This window comes from Oryzias melastigma, linkage group LG6 (genome assembly GCF_002922805.2).
Source record: "Oryzias melastigma strain HK-1 linkage group LG6, ASM292280v2, whole genome shotgun sequence".
Classification (NCBI taxonomy): domain Eukaryota; kingdom Metazoa; phylum Chordata; class Actinopteri; order Beloniformes; family Adrianichthyidae; genus Oryzias; species Oryzias melastigma.
Window position 1 is genome coordinate 11676173 of NC_050517.1, and position 18249 is coordinate 11694421.

The 18249-nt window shown below is 39.4% G+C and overlaps 1 protein-coding gene and 1 long non-coding RNA gene across 5 annotated transcripts in view; one reads left to right on the forward strand and one right to left on the reverse strand.

Annotated features, from left to right (window-relative positions):
- mon2 (MON2 homolog, regulator of endosome-to-Golgi trafficking) overlaps positions 1-18249 on the reverse strand; it is a 448157-nt gene that overhangs the window by 412881 nt on the left and 17027 nt on the right. For 2 of the 4 annotated variants that reach the window (XM_024282090.2, XM_024282092.2), the window contains exons 4-26: positions 16429-16560; positions 16193-16322; positions 15978-16075; positions 15525-15650; positions 15237-15431; positions 14952-15076; positions 13655-13794; positions 12149-12302; positions 11583-11773; positions 11274-11355; positions 10732-10913; positions 10223-10335; positions 9444-9548; positions 9148-9228; positions 8982-9055; positions 8780-8870; positions 8562-8663; positions 6575-6577; positions 5434-5544; positions 4449-4624; positions 4207-4369; positions 1940-2233; positions 1658-1856 (exon numbers count right to left, since the gene is read on the reverse strand). In XM_024282090.2, the coding sequence (XP_024137858.1) occupies positions 1658-1856; positions 1940-2233; positions 4207-4369; positions 4449-4624; positions 5434-5544; positions 6575-6577; positions 8562-8663; positions 8780-8870; positions 8982-9055; positions 9148-9228; positions 9444-9548; positions 10223-10335; positions 10732-10913; positions 11274-11355; positions 11583-11773; positions 12149-12302; positions 13655-13794; positions 14952-15076; positions 15237-15431; positions 15525-15650; positions 15978-16075; positions 16193-16322; positions 16429-16560 (3067 nt within the window). The remainder of the gene's footprint in view (positions 1-1657; positions 1857-1939; positions 2234-4206; positions 4370-4448; positions 4625-5433; positions 5545-6574; positions 6578-8561; positions 8664-8779; positions 8871-8981; positions 9056-9147; positions 9229-9443; positions 9549-10222; positions 10336-10731; positions 10914-11273; positions 11356-11582; positions 11774-12148; positions 12303-13654; positions 13795-14951; positions 15077-15236; positions 15432-15524; positions 15651-15977; positions 16076-16192; positions 16323-16428; positions 16561-18249) is intronic. The other 2 variants (XM_024282091.2, XM_024282093.2) reach the window with 1 other exon arrangement.
- On the forward strand, positions 16877-17825 carry LOC118598837. Its single transcript, XR_004948014.1, has 2 exons — positions 16877-16997; positions 17120-17825. It is a non-coding gene; the product is annotated as an uncharacterized LOC118598837 (long non-coding RNA).

Consider the following 18249-nt stretch of genomic DNA (forward strand, 5'->3'; position numbering starts at 1 on the left):
CCAAGAGCCGGCAGCCTGTCTTCGTTTCTCCCACGAAAATAAATATCCAATTTCTTTCTTTCCCAAAGGAAAAGAAGAAGAATAAGTTTAGTCACATAAAACCTCCTTATTACTTTTTTTTATTTTCTCTTGCACTGTTAGGTTTTTTTTTTGTAAGTATGTGGCACGTCAAATTTTTACGACCTTTTTATTGTTCTGTACATACTATCCTGCTCTAATTCTACCTGTAATGCTGCTGAAATGTTGGAATTTCCCAATTACGGGATGAATAGAGGATTATCGTATCGTGTCGTTTGAGACAACTTTTAACATTTAAGGGCATGAGAAGAAATCTATTAAAATGTAATATTGATATTTTAAAAATAAGTACAATTTAAGACTTTATGAAGATTTATTAAGATAGGCCAACTTATACTAATATTATATTCTAACTTTGTTCTATTCTAAAATGAGCAATTTCCACTTATTAGACTAATGTTTTGTCAATACAATCAAAATGAACAACACTTAGGAGTAAAAACTCACAAAAAACAAACTATTTGCTTAGAACTAGCAAATAAATACTTATTTTGGGGCTGTATAACATACTATTTTATGTAATTCTATCCGACAGCTTTTTTAAGCATATTATTCACTTTTTTCATTTTTGTGTGGAACTCCTTATTTGTGGATTTTGATATCTCATGATAAAAGTATAAATACTTGCAGCATGAACATATACTTCGACTATTTTCTAGTGATTTCTTCCTAAAATTAGAGTTCTTTTCCTATTTTCTGGCTACCTCTTTTTGTAGTCTAACAACCTTTAAAGACCCACTCAAATGAAAAATGTTTTTAACATGATCTCGTAGCATTTTTCTCATGATGGTGGAAATATTTAAAATAATTTAAGATTTAAACTTTCTGAATATTTCTTTGTTCAAATGGTGATGAATTGGGAGCAGGTGAAAACCTGCGGTTTGTGACACAGCAACTGTGATGGGCGGGTCAAAAGATCCGCTCTAATTACTCTGCATCCACTTTCAGACAAATAGATCCATGTACGTCTTTGTTTTCCTCGTCTGAGCTCCCATGGGGCTCAAAACTGTACAGCTGGATAGCTCTGTTATTGATCACAGTTTTTTTATGCTAATGTTAACTTGGGCTTGTGCGGTTCTATAGTGAGTGTAAACAGAGGGCTGATGGGAAATTAGCTCAAAACTAAGAGGCAAATTTCTAATGAGCTCCTGCAGCTCTGCAGAGAATATCCAGAAGAAAACAACATTTTATTTTATCTAAAATTGGCATAATCAGAATAAAAAAAACCTCTGGGAATGGTTTCATAAAGTAAAAATATAGTTTACCGGGAATTAAAAATATATAATTGGTAACACTTCAGATGTTGTGCTGCATAACCCTCAATATAATGTTGGCAAAAATAGTTAATACATCTGTTAAGCTTGTAAGAAGTTTATTAATATGGCCTCTGTAGACAAAGCTTTCACTGTTGAAGTTAATAAATCTTACCAAGTATGTTCATAAACCTTATTCGTCTTTTTATACTAATAAATGTCTTACTAACACTCTATAAATAGATTAATAATGTTTGTTAATGTGTTAATAAAGCTTGTTGAGGAATCTTATTATAAAGTGTTACCAGCTCTTGTAATATAATCACCTAGTTTCTGGAGGAGATAGCGCCTTGTGTTGAAGATGCGCGCCACCCCAGCTAAAGTCATCACCCACGTCTCCGCCCACTGCTTTTCTGCAGTGTCCCGCGAGTGGTGGATCAGGATGTTTCCCCCTCCAGACTCGATCTTCTCCTTATCTGCTGTGGTGGAAGATGTCCTCACACAGTCCAGCAGCTGGAACAGCACCTGTGTGACACAACGGATTATTATCTTCACAGGAAATATAAGACAAATTAAATGAAGAAACCTTTTTTTGTGGACGTCGTTACCTTCCAGACTACAATGTGCCACGTAGGCTGCTGCAGCAGCGTCCCATGAGCAGCTATGGTGGAGAACAACGTCTGTCCGGCACTTTTGCGCACCGCGGGCCGCGGGTCGACGCACAGCTCGCCCAGCTTGGCGTACAGGCACAGCCAAAGGCAGTCGAAAGGAGGAGCGGGGTGGAAGGGCCTGTTGAGGGTTTCTCCTTTCTCCTGGGCCTGCTTCTGCTGAGCTTCCTCCTCCCTCTCCAGCTCCTGGGTGATGGCTTCGCCTCTTTGGAAGAAGTAGTCTGAAATATTCCACTTTATGCAGAAACAGAGAAGGAGAAGAGAGGCTTAACCCTTTAACCCTGGAGCTGTTGACGATGACAGAAAACTGTAGTTATTTAGGTAATTTAAGGTAATTCCAACAGATTCTTAAAGCTGAGAAAAGCATATTTGTGCTAATTTGCAACAATTTACAGTAGAGCGGTTCTCGTGATGTGTCGAGTTTTGCAACAGTGACTGAGAGGATCAGCAGAAAAGTAACAGAGAAATATAGATGTGTGTTTTGTAGGAATTTTGCTGCTAAAAAGGCAAATAGAGTTGTGAAAAAGAAAGTTTAAGGATTTGAATCAGAAAGAGGAGAGCTCCTGTCAGATATTTTGAGGCGTATTTTAAAAATTGCATTTTTCTTTTCTTCATAGTTTGGCCAGAGGTGCAACTTTTACTTAGAAGTGACTTATATCAGATTTTTTAAAAATATAAATAGACATTCAATATTTAATATACATTCATTATTTTTCCAATAACAACCAGTTTTGGGCTGCACGGTGGCGCAGTGGTTAGCGCTCTCGCCTCACAGCGAGAAGGCCCCGGTTCGACTCCCGGCTGGGACCTTTCTGTGTGGAGTTTGCATGTTCTCCCCGTGCATGCGTGGGTTTTCACCGGGGACTCCGGCTTCCTCCCACTGTCCAAAAACATGCTTCATAGGTTAATTGGTGACTCTAAATTGCCCCTAGGTGTGAATGTGAGAGTGAATGTGTGTGTGATTGAGGCCCTGCGACAGACTGGCGACCTGTCCAGGGTGTACCCCGCCTTCGCCCATCAGTAGTCAGGATAGGCTCCGGCACCCCCGCGACCCCGAAAGGGAAGAAGCGGTCAAGAAGATGGATGGATGGATGGACAACCAGTTGCCCTTTAGTGTTTTTTCCCGCTAGCGACCACTAGAGGGCACTGGAGGCGTATCAGCACTTGCTACTGACAGCAACGCAGAAGAAGAAGCACCTTCCGAAACCATTACAAAAAAATGGAGATTGTTCCCATTGTTCTCCTCCTTAACTTTATGATATTTTGTCTTTTTTTATTATTATTTTTCTTTTATTTGTCCTTCTTTGGACTAACACAGCAAATCATCAAACTGGATTACAGAGATATGGGCTTTGTCTGAATTCCCACCCTAAATCCTAACTAACTACTAAAACACGACATACTGCGGGACTCTATAGTATATAAAAGCAATTCAGACACCATGCTCACTACTTTTCCTTTTCTTTCTTTTAAACCTCAATCAGATTTCAGGAAGTAAAATTAGAATCAAAACGAACATTTCATGGCGTCTATTTATGACTACACTGTGTTCAAATGATGAAAATGTGGATGGTTTGTTAAAAAATTACATTAAAACAAGTTTTTTTTGCCGCAAAAATCGATGAACCACAATGCATTTTGGTTTATATTTGCTAATGTATTGAGCATCAATGCACATTAATTTTTGTAAAGACTTCTGGGAAATTTCTAGGTCACTCGATTTCGGAATTGTAGATTCGGACTGCAATACAAAATGGCGGATGCACAATGAAGGATACTGGGAAGACAGCAGGAGAGAGGGAGCAGACTATTTTCTGGTGGAGAAAGGGAGCAGACTATTTCATGGTGGAGAAAGGGAGCAGACTATTTCCTGGTGGAGAAAGGGAGCGATGAATTAGAAGAACTGGGTTGAACTTGAATTATTGAGCAAAAGCTGAAAGGTACGAGCGACAAGGATTTTTGATATGGAGATTAATGATGCTTCAAAGAGAAAAGAAACCTTCACTGCCAGTGCTGATCAGATCAATGTTCCCAAAATTTCAATAAATCCTGAAATGTTCATCTGGTGTTGTCTGCATTTTTTGACCGAATTTCACAGCAAAATGAACGCAGTAACCCTTCTCATCCTGTGCCAATTTTTGGGGATTAACGCCAGAGCTTCACTGTATGTACATCAACTAAAAAATGTATGTTTTGCTTTGTCTCACCAGCAGCCCAATAGATGTGAGGCTGATATTCAGCTCTTGGTTCTGAAGGCCAAAGCTGCCGGCCACATCCACCACAATTTGGAGGCACGTGCAAGGCATTGTGGGAAGGAAGTCCGTCACCACCAACTGCAGGCACTGGAAGGCTGTTCGGATCAACGACTCTCTAAGACAAAAAAAGATGGTTCGGGTTCTCACCTTTTTACATGGAATATATATTTAAAAAAAAAGAAACGCCATCTTACCCTTGGTCATTGCGAATGGCGCCTATGACACCCAGAACAAGAGGCCAGCCAGGCCCGAGGCCGTCCCCCTGGCTCTGCAGGATCTGAAGGACACATTCCAGCTGCTTTTGACGGATGTCTGCATGCAGAACGTTGGAGAGTTCCCTCAGCGGGTTCAGCAGCAGGAGCTGCAGACGCTTCGGAATTAGAAGAGGAAACAAGGTTAAACCAAAACAATTACAGAAAAAGATTCAATTCAATTTTTGATTTTTTCTGCCTCCAAATGTTCTCAAAGCCTTTTTTTATAGACCCACTACAATAACAATTGTGTTTTTAAACATGCTGTTTTTTCTGATGATAGAGCACATATATAAAGAAGATTAAGCAAAAATAAAGCTTTATTTATTCAAATCATTAAGAATTAGGAGCAGAAATGCAGTTCTTAAAAAAAAGATCGTAAAATACAACAGGCAGGCCACAAGCGTACTGCCTCACTCCCCGACTGAGATGGGAAGGGGGGCGGGGTTGCTTCACACCAACAGCCCCGCCCACAAACGAGAGGTGAATTTCGATTGAACTACAGCCACTCTATAGAATGTACATCCTTGGATTTTTCTTAAAAACAGCATAATTGTGATTTAAAAAAAAAACACGGAATGATTTTAAAATAGATCAATAAATGATCAGAGTGAGACCTCAAATAAGAAAATAGATGATCAGAGATTTTCGGTGGATGCAGTGAGTTCTTGTAGCTGTTCTAGAAGTTATACACAGTCTCACTCTTAAATAAGTGCAGCACCTTTACTTTTTATCTGTTCTAGATTAATTGACAGAGACGTTTCTAATTATTTGACACATTAGATTCAAATACAAGAAATTTTAACGAATGATCTGCAATGTAAGTCACAATAAATAAAGCATTTTGTTTTTAATGAAGTCTTCGAAAAGGTGAAGCTAAATATCTGCTTTGACAGCAGCAGATTCTGCGTTTTCAGACCTTCCCCACCTGGTTCTGAGCCAGAGGAGGGTCGTGTTTGTATGCGAGTCCGGCTTTGATGAGCGCCGTCAGCGCCTCCGCCCCCCACTCTCTCATTCTGGAGTTTGGATGCTGGCAGACCTGAAGAACACAACAATGCATGGAGACGTTCTGGCAGAGACAGATCTGTTGATATTTAGCAGCAATAAAGACAAAGAGAATGTCACAGTATGAGGGAAAGACACAGTGATTCCTTTCAGACAAACTGTAATCATGGAAGCATAGGTACACGTGAAAAGGCAAAGCTATGCACAGTACAGAAGAGACTAAACAGACGTTTTTCTTTCTTTTTTCATTTAAGATGATACATTTCAGATTATAGAGGAAAAACTTTTTTTGCCTCTAAAACATCAACTATCGAGTAAAGTTTAAAAAATATGTCTCATGTTTTTACTCGTCTTTTTCATGGGGTTACTGACCCCGCCCCCAGCAGAAGTTCTTCATATTTATTATTATCAGAGGTCTATTTTCTGAATGAATTTTCATCTTATAGAAATCCAATAGGTGTGTAATTACAGATTAAGTATGTCAAATAAAAAGTAAAGTTTTAAATGCCATCCAAACAGCTTAAAAACAGTTATGATCTTTTTTTTTTGTTTAAAGACACTGTGAAGTCATAATTGTCTTGAGCATTTTTATAATTATTTCTGTGCATATACAACTACAAATGTGCTTCAAATCAAAATATAATGAAGTTAACCACCTAAAAATCAACATAGATCTATAAAAACATGACTGTCATGTCAAAAATGTAACCTCACAGCTTCAGATGATCCTTCAGGCGTCACATTTTAGATCACTTTCGTACCAAAAAACACCAGATAAAACCTACAACAGCTTTGAATGTGACCAAGCCTTTAAAGAGATAAAAATCATGTCATCAGAGCATATTTTGCAGGGGCAGCTTCAGATTTTTGCTTCTGTGACAGACTTGGCGTGACAAAAACAAAACAAAATCAATCAAACAGTGACAGCAGAGCAATGGACACATTCAACGCAGCGGTGCCTCATTTCAAACAAACGTGTGCCAGGCTGGAAGGGAACGAGAGAATAATAGGGGAGCAAGGATGTAAATGTAAGATAGTTTACGGCTGTTGGAGTCTGAGCTTACCTTCTGCAAGCAGGTGTGCAAAAGAAAAGGAAATAAAGAGAGAGTGTGAAGAAAAACTTTCATCAGACTCTGTTACATGCATTGACTGTATATGAGAACTGGAGTGAGTGAGGGTGATGTCACCCATAGAAAATGGAAATGGTTTACTCCCGGCTCCAGTCAAATGAAGTCATTTCAGTCGCAATGTTGGTGCCAGAATTTGTCAGTAGGCATTGATTGCTTTGAGTCAATGTTTCTATGGCAACCACTCTAACCAATCAGCAGTGAGCTTGTTAAATAAAAGGTAACAGAGTCAGAAAGGTAATTCCAACAAATAGAAGGACTGAGTAATGGCTGTTAATTTCTCTATAGAAGTCTAAGATTTTGTGTTTTTAGGGCCAGGAGGTATTTCCTGTTTGGAACGCAAGGAGGGAGGGGCCACTCAGTCCAGTTCTCATTAACAGTCAATGATCACAAGTAATAAAAAGTAGAAAAAATATTTGTATTATGTTACAGGTGAGTCACGTGTTTCCTGTCATGCATGCACATAGTAGTTTATGTAGGATCAGTGAGTTCACCTTAACCTTTGTCCAGCATTGTTACTGGGAGACTTATTTCAGTACAAATAAAGTTCTGAATAAAAGAGCAACTGAAGTTTTTACAATTGTTGTTTGGAACGTCTTTGATTTGCTTTATTTGAAGCTAAGAACTCATAAGAATGCCTCTAAAATGTACATGTTTCAGTCAAGTACAGTTTAGCCGTAAAGTGTTTTTTTTACTGTTTGTTAATATGAGAAACGATTGTTGTGATCACAAATATAAAGCAAAAGTCCAACTGTTTACTTGCATGAATGTTTTATTTTCTGCTGAAACGCCTTACATCCCTCTTGGGTTGTTCCTAAAATCCCTCCTTAACCTTAACTACTAAAAAACTACATAGTGCCCTGGATTTTTAAGGATATTCAGACACAATACTCACTACATTTCTTTCATTTTTCCAAACTCAGAATATGACATCACTGACTTCATGAAGTCACAAGCGAATCAATACGAACATTTTACATTTATTTATGACTCCATTGTGTCCTGGTGGTGAAAATGAGGATGGTTTGTTAAAAAAATACATTTAAACACATTTTTTTGTTCGAAATTGTTTGACCGCAATGCATTGTGGTCTATATTTACTAATTTAGTGAGCATCAATGCACGCTAATTTGTCGCAAAGGCTTCTGGGAAATTTCTAGTGCACTCGATTTTGGAATTAGTAGATTTGGACAGAACCAGAAAATGGCGAAGGGGGGGGGGTCCGGGCATAGTTTTGGTGTCTCTGAAGCTTGTTGCTGCCTTGATGTCATCAATGTGCAACTTTGTAGTTCCTGACAGAATCAATCCAAAACAGTACAATAACTATAAGTGATAAAGCCCAACAAGAGGCCATTAGCATAAATGAATAGGGTACGTGGATGACAATAAAACTGTGGAACAAGGTATGAAAACATTTGTATGATGGTATTAATAAGAAGTTTGTGATCAATAGATTTTGGTTCGCTCAGAAAAGCGTTCCTGATGTTTTCTCATCTGTTATTTTTTTTCTTAATTGCAAGAAATAAAAAAAAATACCCCTTGTTGAAGCAAAAATAAAAGTTTGAAGTCTGTAATAATAAGAAAACTTCATAAATCCACTTTTTTAGTTGTATTTTGATCTTTTACTGCTAGACAGTGTCACAAGTTTAAATGAAAACACCTCAAAATGAAGTTTTATGCAGAAATTAATAGGTATAAATAAAAAAGATTAGTTTGAATAATTAATTACAACTCATGAGTCATTAATTGCACAAAAAACGGAATCACATGACAGCACTGGTAAATATTCATATAGTTTGAATCGTGCAGTCAGTGTTGTCAACTGCTGACAAAACTGTAATAAAAAGTGAACAAGTTAGCTTGTGTGTGTTTTTATATAGCTTTATAAGGTACCAAAGCAGTGTCGGGGGACAGTAGAAGTTACCTCTAGCAGGTGGCCTGTGAGGGGTCTCCACAGAATCTCTATGCGATCCATGTTGACCAGGCCTGTTTCTAGCAGCTTAGCAACCGCAAACAGAGACGGTTCCTGCAAAAGAGTCCAGAGAGCAACAGCTGTAGGGGCAAACTTCATATAAACTGTGTCAAAAATACTTTTAGTGAATTAAAAATCAAGAATTTCTGTTGGAAGTAGAATGTGCGTGCCTTGTTATTTCCATAAGCCATCTCCATAGCCTCCAGTGAAAGGGAACAGAGTGCGTTGATCAAGTGATGAAGGGACACGTCATCCAGATACCTGAAAGAAAACACGATAAAAAGGAAGATTTTGGTTAAAATGACATTCAGAACTGTAGTCGGATAAATTGGAGTCAAAGAAAAAACAAGGAAATGAAGGACAGATCCTCACTGGGAGCTCTCGAACAGTCTGGACAGGATGTTGGAGATGACGGGCAGGTCTGTCATCACTGCTGTGGTCAGCACCTGCTCAAGCCAACGACAAACACAAGTCCTCACAGAGTCACCTTTGAAGCAAAACCGTTTTTTCAATTATTTGAGAAAGCGGGAGAACTCACCGTGCTGGGTCCTTCAACAGCTCGACCCGGTTTCAGAGCACCGCCCACTGCTGGCTTAAGCCCCAGAATCCAAACCAAATGCTGCAATATCATAATGCCGAAGAAAAACAAAAATTATTTAAATATATTAGCTTCTGAATTAAATTTGTGTAAGTTGTGTGACTGAAATAATGTTTTCATTATTGTATGTTGCTCCTCTAAGCGCTGGAGTGGTATAAATGCCAAGAAAATGTATTTATCGTCTGACTGTGTAATGCAGAGCTCACGTTTGTAGTGTTGTTTGGTGAATGTAGTACCTGGAGTGTGGCCAGAACCAGCTGCCAGGAGGTGCCCAGCACGGCGCCGTGGCAATGGGCCAGGTTCAGCAGGGTTCTCATGCACTGGATGTTCTTAGCAGTCAGCTGAAAATGGGAGGCGTGTTACAAAAAAGCCACGTTCACAGGAATATGACTTTAAAGTCAAAATAGAGAAACTTAGTGCAGCGTGACTATGAAAAGATAAAGAAATGCCTAAGAAATAAAAACAGAAACTCTGAGATGCACCTACTTTATAGGAGAAGCTCATTTCACATCATTCTGAAATTATTTTTAAAATTCTTTATTTTTGTTACATTTTTATAAACATAACTGGGGTTAACTTCTGTTTAATCTTAGTATGGATTGATTTGGCAATATTCTAAATTGACATAATTCTAAGTTTATATTATTCTAAATTGACATTATTATATTTTGCCATTATTCTAAATTTACACAATTCTAAAATGACATAACTCTAAACTGACATTATTTTAAGTTGACATTCTAAATTGACATTATTCTACATTTGCATTATTCTAAATTGACATTATAATAAGTTGGCATTATTCTAAGTTGACTTTGTTCCAAATTGACATTATTCTAAATTGAATTCATTTTAAGTTGACATTATTCTAAATTGACTATTTTAAATTGACATTATTCTAAATTGACTTTATTTTAAGTTGACATTATTCTAAGTTGACTTTGTTCCAAATTGACATTATTCTAAAATGACATTCTAAATGTATTTCCACAAATCCAACTCTGTGAATCCTCACCACCACGGTGCCCTGAGGCTGAGCGGTGAGCGGCTGCCCCACAGCCACCACCTGCTGATGAGACTCGCTGGAGGGACTTATGATCTGCACGCTTTGGCCCTGGATCGAGTAGGCTGAAGACAACACGAAACAAATAAACACAAGTGTTTGGAGGGATTCAAATCAGAACAACCGCTATATAAATTCTTTGTCTGCACATTTATGCGACGTGGCGAAAGGGATGGATGTGAAGTGACACAAATTAAATCAAAGAAAACAGTAAAGACATTTCTAGTTAGTAAAACTACAGTTTCCAACCTCAGCTTTGAGCTCCATAAATGATTCTAACAGCATGATGAATAAATATGTTTTAAAGGCAGATCAACCAAGAGCAAATGTTCTTTATCATCTGATAAGAGCACATTGGACATAGCCTAAGCCAAGTCTTACTGATCCTAACAAAGCTTTGATTTTTTTGACATGTTCTGTTGTGTAGATGTGCATCCTTGATGCTCCTGATACAGTCGTACCTTTGCTGGAGAGGTTTGCAGCGCTGCTGCTCAGAACCGTCAGTGCATAATGCGGCGGCAGAGAGGCTTTACAGATGGCGGTGATGAAGGCGTCTCGGGGCGTCACCAGGCCGAGACGACCACACAGCGCAGCCATAGTTAGCTCCGCCTTCAGGATGTTCTCGGTGGCTGCTTCGTCGGTGCTGTGAGGCAGAAGGAAGAAGTTCACAAAAATATACGTCTCACGTTTTTGTGCTTGTGTGGCATGAACTTCAATGACAGTGAAAGTAAACCAACAGAAGGTAGAACATTTTTGAATGCTTGTCTTGAACAAAACCAGCCAGCAAACATTTAATACATTCAATTTTCCTGATTTTTAAAAATAACTTTATTGACACATATGAGGAAATGTAAATGTATTCTTCATAAATTAACTAACCTCATTACTTCACATTTTAGACTGATATAAAATTAAAATACATATTTTTTTAAAGAGTTCTTCCCCAAATGAAGGACCACTTCAAATACTCAATAAGGCTTTTATTTTGGGGGGTAGGGGTTACCTTGCATCCAGCAGCAGAGACAGGGCAGCCAGTAGACCACACCAACAAGCACTGACCATCTCCTCCCACACCAGATGTGCTCCTGAAACAAACACCGCTGTAAGTTCTCAGTAATCTGTCTCAGATTGATTCTTAAAAAAAAAAAAATCACCAAAATTCAAATTTACAAAATGTGAATGTCAATTATAAAGTTGTCCATTGGGGGTCGCTAAAGCGCCATTATTGGAATCCTGATGAACTTAAAATGTTATTTAGCATCTTAGCACCACTGAAATATCAAGATATATATATTTTTTACTACAACATTACCTGGCTGCGGGTTCCACTCCTCATCCGGATGGGTCTCTCTGAATTCAGCAGCAGCCTCCTCCTCCAGGGACAGCTCATTCTCGATCATGGTGGTGATGCCCCTCACCAGGTCTAGAAGGGCACTGAAGGCTACAGACATGGCATAGCCCTCTGGGATGGAGGGGGGCTCCACTTTGTCCAGCATCTCTAAGCTAAAGAAAGAATAGGAAAGAGAACAGTATTTTCATATTTGAAAAGCTAAATAACTTGTCGTCCATTTTCCCCATCAGCAAATTTAATTAAATTATTCCCACCCTCACAACTGAAAAGGACTGTAACATTTTTAAAAAAGACAAGTTTCTGATGTGATCTTTTGTTTTTAGTCTATCTTTCTGCCACAGAATCTTTAGTGGATCAGAGGAAATCCTTTGTTTCTAACAGCAGTCACAATTGCAAAACTTTGGAGGCATCATCACCACTAACCACCAGGGCGGGCGTCCCAGGCTTGATCAACCTTTGGAATTTTGTTTTTGTGCATAAGAGGGCAAATAAATGAATGGGAAACTCTGAAGAGCAACAGTTCTTACTAGGTGGCTTTGGCGCTGCCCTGAACACTAACAGTCATGAGTGGGATCCAGATTCCACGGTACTCGAATGCAGCTTGGGTGGTCAGGGTGCCGCCGGCCCCCCCTGTCCCAGGAGCCCCTTGTGCTGAGCTGGGAGCTCCTGAACCCGATCCAGCTAGAGTGGAAGAGAGTGGGGGAAAAGGATCAATTGAAAATGGTTTGGAAAAATATCATTTAATTTCCAAAATAATCAGAATATAAATATGCATTTAATTTCTATTTAATACTAGAATTGTTTCATCATTCTTACAAAAATAAATCAAAGTCATAAGCAGCAGTCACTACCCGCCCCATCCTTGCCATCCTTTTTAGACCCATTAGCTGAACAGCTGCAATGCACCACTCACTGTCCCCGTCTTACCCAACCCCCCTGATCCAAAGAAAATCTTTTAAAATGGCAGCTTTTCTGTTGGTTTATCTTCATAGCAACCATTTTATTTTTTGGTCGCCTGAGGGTGACAAACAGGTCCGTGCATTTTTTTTCCCTTTTCGGGAAAAATACATTTTTGGGTTTCCTTAGCAACTGAAGTTTTCTGTTAACCACGCCCACATCCTTAATATGTTGATATCATATGTCATATAGTTCTGTTCAGCTTAAGCCAGAGATTCATGTGTTGAATTTTCACAACGTTATTGCAAAAAACTGGGCGAGCAATAGGGAAATGCCATTTCTGAGAGCCTGTCACAAAATCAATAAACTTTAAAACCAACACTTGTTTCCAAGTAGCATCCCAATGATGATTGAGAAGTTGGGAGCTAAAAGATTGAAATACCTTGTGGGAATTTAAATTTGTAGATGGCACTGAAGTTGATTTTTTCCCGTGGTCTAAGGTCAATGAAAGATTGTTGTAGTAAGATTTCTTTTTTCTGAATCAGGTTTTTTAGGAGTTTTTCCTTTCTAAAGTTTAGCAATTAACTATTGTTTATATTTTATGACCGAATTTCTTCTTCTATAAAATTACTATCATGAAGCCCAATTAGGCAACTGCTTTTGTGATATTGGGCTATACAAATAAAATTGAATTGAATTAAATGGAATGAAGCTGGTGGCATGTGTGAGAAAACGCATGAAGATTCTTCAAAAAGAGTTTTGTTTTCTCATATTGTGGGAAAATAAAAAAAATCAGACTTTGCCATAAATTGGCCATCAAAGTCGTAGGCCCTGTGGCCATCCCATAATCATTTCTCTTGAATATCCCCGACACGTGTTTTGGTTTTGTTAGTGGATTTGAAAACATTTTTTAAGAGATTTTGACCCCATTCATTTTCAAGTTTCTCTTGATGTGATGTCATTCTTTTTTGGGGAAAGGTCATTCAATATGTCCAAAATTCATTTTCACTGGGTACTAGATGTATGCAAATTTTTCACATTTTCGCTCAAAGGTGCAGTAAGAAAGAAGAATTACAGAAACACTTTGGTCCTTGGAGTCCAGGACTACTGAGGGATATAAAAGTCTGGTAACCCACCGGCTGGTGCGCTGACGGCTGCAGCGTTTCCTGCATTGGGGACGATGAAGAGGGACTGGATGAAGGAACCCAGAGCGTTGACAATGTCTCTGAACACCTTGGTGGAGTGTTGCTTCATGTCATAGGATTGACAAAAAGAACTGAAAGCAAAAATAAAAAGAAAAAGTTGTCAGGCAGGTAAAATACATTTACAATAAATAGCTCCTTAATTTTGTTTTAAACTAAGTTTAGACCACCCTTAGCGACCATTTCTAATGAAAAGTCAATGTAAACGCACTTATATGAACATTCCGGGTTACTGCATTCAAAACGTACATGTTCATGTGTTGCTACCATAGAGTGCAAATAGAGAAAACTCCAAATAGGAAGTACTCACTAGTTCCAGAAATCCAAAATCCCATAGACTTCAATTAAGAAATAAACAGCTATAATCAGTCATTCTATTTGTCAGAATAACCATTCTTGCTCCGGTGTCTCTCTTTAACATCAACATTTTTTTAATAATATATTTTCTTAATTGCAAGTTATTCAAGTTATAAACAGACCAATCAGATGCCTCAATAAGAACATGTAGTGCCACTGGGCCCACCTTCAATTTTAGAAATGTTTGATTGACAGATTCTCCCCTAGCTCACTTTAAGTGGAAGGGGTGTGGCTTTCTAAGAAACTCACTCCTGATTAGCAAGAGTGGTTGCCATGGAAATGAGGACTCAGACTAATCATAGCTTACCAACAACATCTGGCTCTCTAGTCCATACCACGGAAAAATGGCGACTGAATTGACTTTGTTTCAGTGGAACCGGCGGTAAGGCGTTTTCAATCGCTCCGTCCAGTGATAATAATATACTGTCTATGGTCGCTGTGCAAGTTTCTCAACCGTTTTTGGGCTCCACAGACAAAATATACATCCATTGAATGCACATTAAAAGTTGAACCAGTTGACTTTGACAAACCAAAACTTGGATTTAGAAGTACCGCATTGACCTATGCATCTTTTAACCGTTGGAAAGTTGATCAAGGGGGAAAAATTTATATTTGCAGATTGTGCCTGACCAGAATTCTATAACATCATGCCTTTCATATATTGGAATAGAGCTGTAAAAGAAAAAGTCTGGAACAAGTTTTGTGAAATTTGCACCTCTTTGACATTTTGCAACAAGCTTCTTTCATCTGTGAGTACATGCGCTAGAATCGGGTAGCACAAGTCTACTGTAGGGAGCATATGCTTAACGAGGATTGTTAAACGAGGGTCACATGCCTGGTGTGTCTGTAGCATTACAGGTTTATGTTTGCTCACCGTAACAAATGAGGCTGCACACATAACCGATGGACCGACTCGACGGCCACTGCTCTGAGCCACTGCGGCTTCTCGCCATCCAAAAACTTCACCAGCAGAGACAAGAAGATCTCGCACTCCGTTACCTGCAAAAGAAACACTCGTCAGAAAACTTCAGTCCAATTAGGTAAAGAATATCGAACTCAAAACCCAAATCAGTTCATCCCAGAACCAAAACACATCTGGTTCTATAACATGAAAACCGCACAGGTAGATCTGGCTAATTGATCCTCACTGGAGGCTCACCAGTAAACTGTAGAAATGCTTAATGAGCACTGAAACCACTCGCAGTAGCCTCATGCAGATGGGAAAGTACGGCTTCTCTACAGGTGCGGGGGAAGCGGCGCTGCTGCTGCCCTGTCGGAACTTTATGTTGGGCGAGAAGAGCTTGATGACGAGGGGGCACACCCTTTCTTTCAGCAAAAAGCTGAACTCCTGGTGCTGAAGGCGTCGCAGGGAGACGGGAAAAGGGCAGTCAGTAACATTATAGAAAGTATTTGGAATGTACAATGACTTCCTTTCAGACATTTATACCTGCAGGAACACTTCAGGGAAATCATTCAGAACCGACTCCAGCAGTTCCAAACCAAACGTTCGGGTCATTTCTGTCATTCCAACCAGCCAGTAGGGGGCGTCTGCATTCACCAGCTGGCACAAGTCCTGCCAGAAAACATACAGAAACCATCAGGACAATGGAGTGTTGTGTCTTTGCAGATGAAAAAGAGCATTCAGTGAGCTCTGCTGGGAGGATAAAGATCAACGCACAGAATCCCACTGAGGGGGAAGAACAGCGAACTTTGAGACACCAAGAAGACTCAATAACTTCTCACAGCATAGAAGGTTTAAGAATCAATCATATTTCCTTTACTGAATTTAAAAAAAGATAAAAATCATGTTTTCAATTGTGTTTAGTCTAAAACTTTATGAACAGAATACAGAGGCAGCTGTAGCAATGCATACAGGTCTACTGCCCCCATGTGGACATACCTGAAACAGCATGTATGCATCTTTGGCGCTGGGTCTCAGAGTGCTAACAGATCGGCGGTTGGTGTTTCCCTGGACAGGAGGAGGCTGCTCAACAATGCCTGAAAGTGTATTAAAAAATGCATTTAAGAAACATGTCAATGATACACAGCTGGTAAGTTGCATTTAAAATAAAACCGAAAAGATCGTCTTTGGTGTCTCTGTTCCCATCAGCTGACCTTTAAAGCGCTCGTCCTCCGCCACCATCCGCTCAAACACCACAGTGACCACTTGTCTGACTGTGGCGGCTGCTGTGTTGTTGGTAATGTTGTCTTTTGTAAAGTGAAGGCGAAAACACAACACGATAGCCTGCAGAGCAGAAGAACTGTCAATGAACATACTGCAGAGCAGATGATGAGCAGAAACTGAATACAGAATAAAATGTCACAAACTGATGAAACAGATGGTTTGGTACCTTAGAAAGAACTTCGTCGTGAACAACAGTGTTGGTGGTTAGCAGGACCAGGACGGTCTGCAGAAGCTTCAGCTCCTCCAGACCGTTTTCCATCAGCTGCCACAACATGTTGATGATGTTCCCGGCCGCCGCCTGTAAACACATTAATATTAAAAGGAGGTTTGCACACAGGCCCGTCACTCTTCAACAGAGAGCTGGGCTCATCTGGGACTGTCTAATTATTAGCGATGACGGCCCGTTTTCAATAACACCAGACGATCGTTTAAACACTCGGTGACTCTCCTTTTTTGGGATCAAGCTGTGAACAGACCAGCTCTTCCAGATCCCCTGTGAGCAGCTTTTTATGCACTCTGGCTGAGGCTTCAAGTGAACTTCTGACCTCTGACCTCACTGTCATTCTTAAGAACAGCATGAAACATTCAAATGTCTGCTTTTTGTATTTGCTGCTCGCAGAAAACAGCCTTTTACTGTCTCGGTGGATCCTATTGCAGCTGCAGAGGATGTCTGCACACAGTGACACGCTGTGGTCTTCATACAACCACGAGCCAAAGCAGATCGATGTTTCTATGGTCAGTTGAAGCATTTGATAAACTGGACAGGAATCCTAAATGCTTTATAGAAAGTCTCATCTGTTTATTATTGATTGAATGGATACTATTACTAAACAAATAAGTTACAATGTCTTTTTTAGTCCAACAGGTCCCAATCAAAGCACATACAGCATGAGATGCAATATTGAAAGGTCTGTTAAACCTGAAGCTATGGTCACCGCCCTGGGAAACACACAATCCATCCAAGAAAAGTCTGGAAATTTGCGTGAATGCACGTTTAGGGCCTCTGAAATCAAAAACCTTGAGTTCACGGATCGCCACACAAGTTTTTACGTCTGTTTTTAGGTTCTACGTACAAAATGCAGAGCCAATGCAAATTGACCTTTGACCAATCAAGAGCTTGGATTTGGGAGTGACGTAGAGGTAGCATCCTTTTTGAGTCATGGAAATGCTGACCATTGGTAAAATGATCACGGGAGAGAAATTATTAAATGCGGTTTGAGCCAGGCTGGATTTCTATGACTCTATGTCTTTCAAATATCAGAATATAGAGGAGGAAGACGTGTGAATAGAAGAAAGAAGAAAATGAGAGGCAGAGGTTAGAAGGCTTTATTGTTGGCTCAATTGTTTTCCGTTAGCCCCTGGTTTTACTTTTTTTTTTTTTTTTTTTACTTTTTTGTTTTTTTAAAGTGTATCCAGTAAATCTTAAGTAATTTGCAGTAAATGAGTAAAAGATCCCAGAAGACCAGAACGCCAGTACGATGGCATCACATATTACAGATATTGATATAATGAGACCTTTTTTCATCTCTTTTTACAGTCAGTATAAATTCAAGATGGAGACACATGTCAGATTTCCTGACTTTAGCATGAATTGTCATCTCAATTGGCTGAAATAGTCATTGAAGTAAATATCTTTGTTGTCTTTTAGCACCAGTGAGACAGTCAGTGGCTGAAAAATCTTCAAAGTACAAAGTAATCGCTTGATCTTTTATTTACTCTGGTGTCAAAATAGGAAGTTCCAATGATTTTTAACTTGGAAAGTGGAAATACGACAATCAGTTTCTATTCAGGTAAGACATATTCACATATTTTCAGTAAACTTTTTGCAGGCTGCATGCCCCACACCAAGAAGCGCCTTATTTCAATCCTAGCTGGGACCATTTTTGAGTGGAGTTCTCCCTCCAATTTCCTCTCACAGTCCAAAAACATGCTATAGGTTCATTGGTCATTCGAAATTGTCCCTTAGATGTGTTTGTGAGTGTGGGGC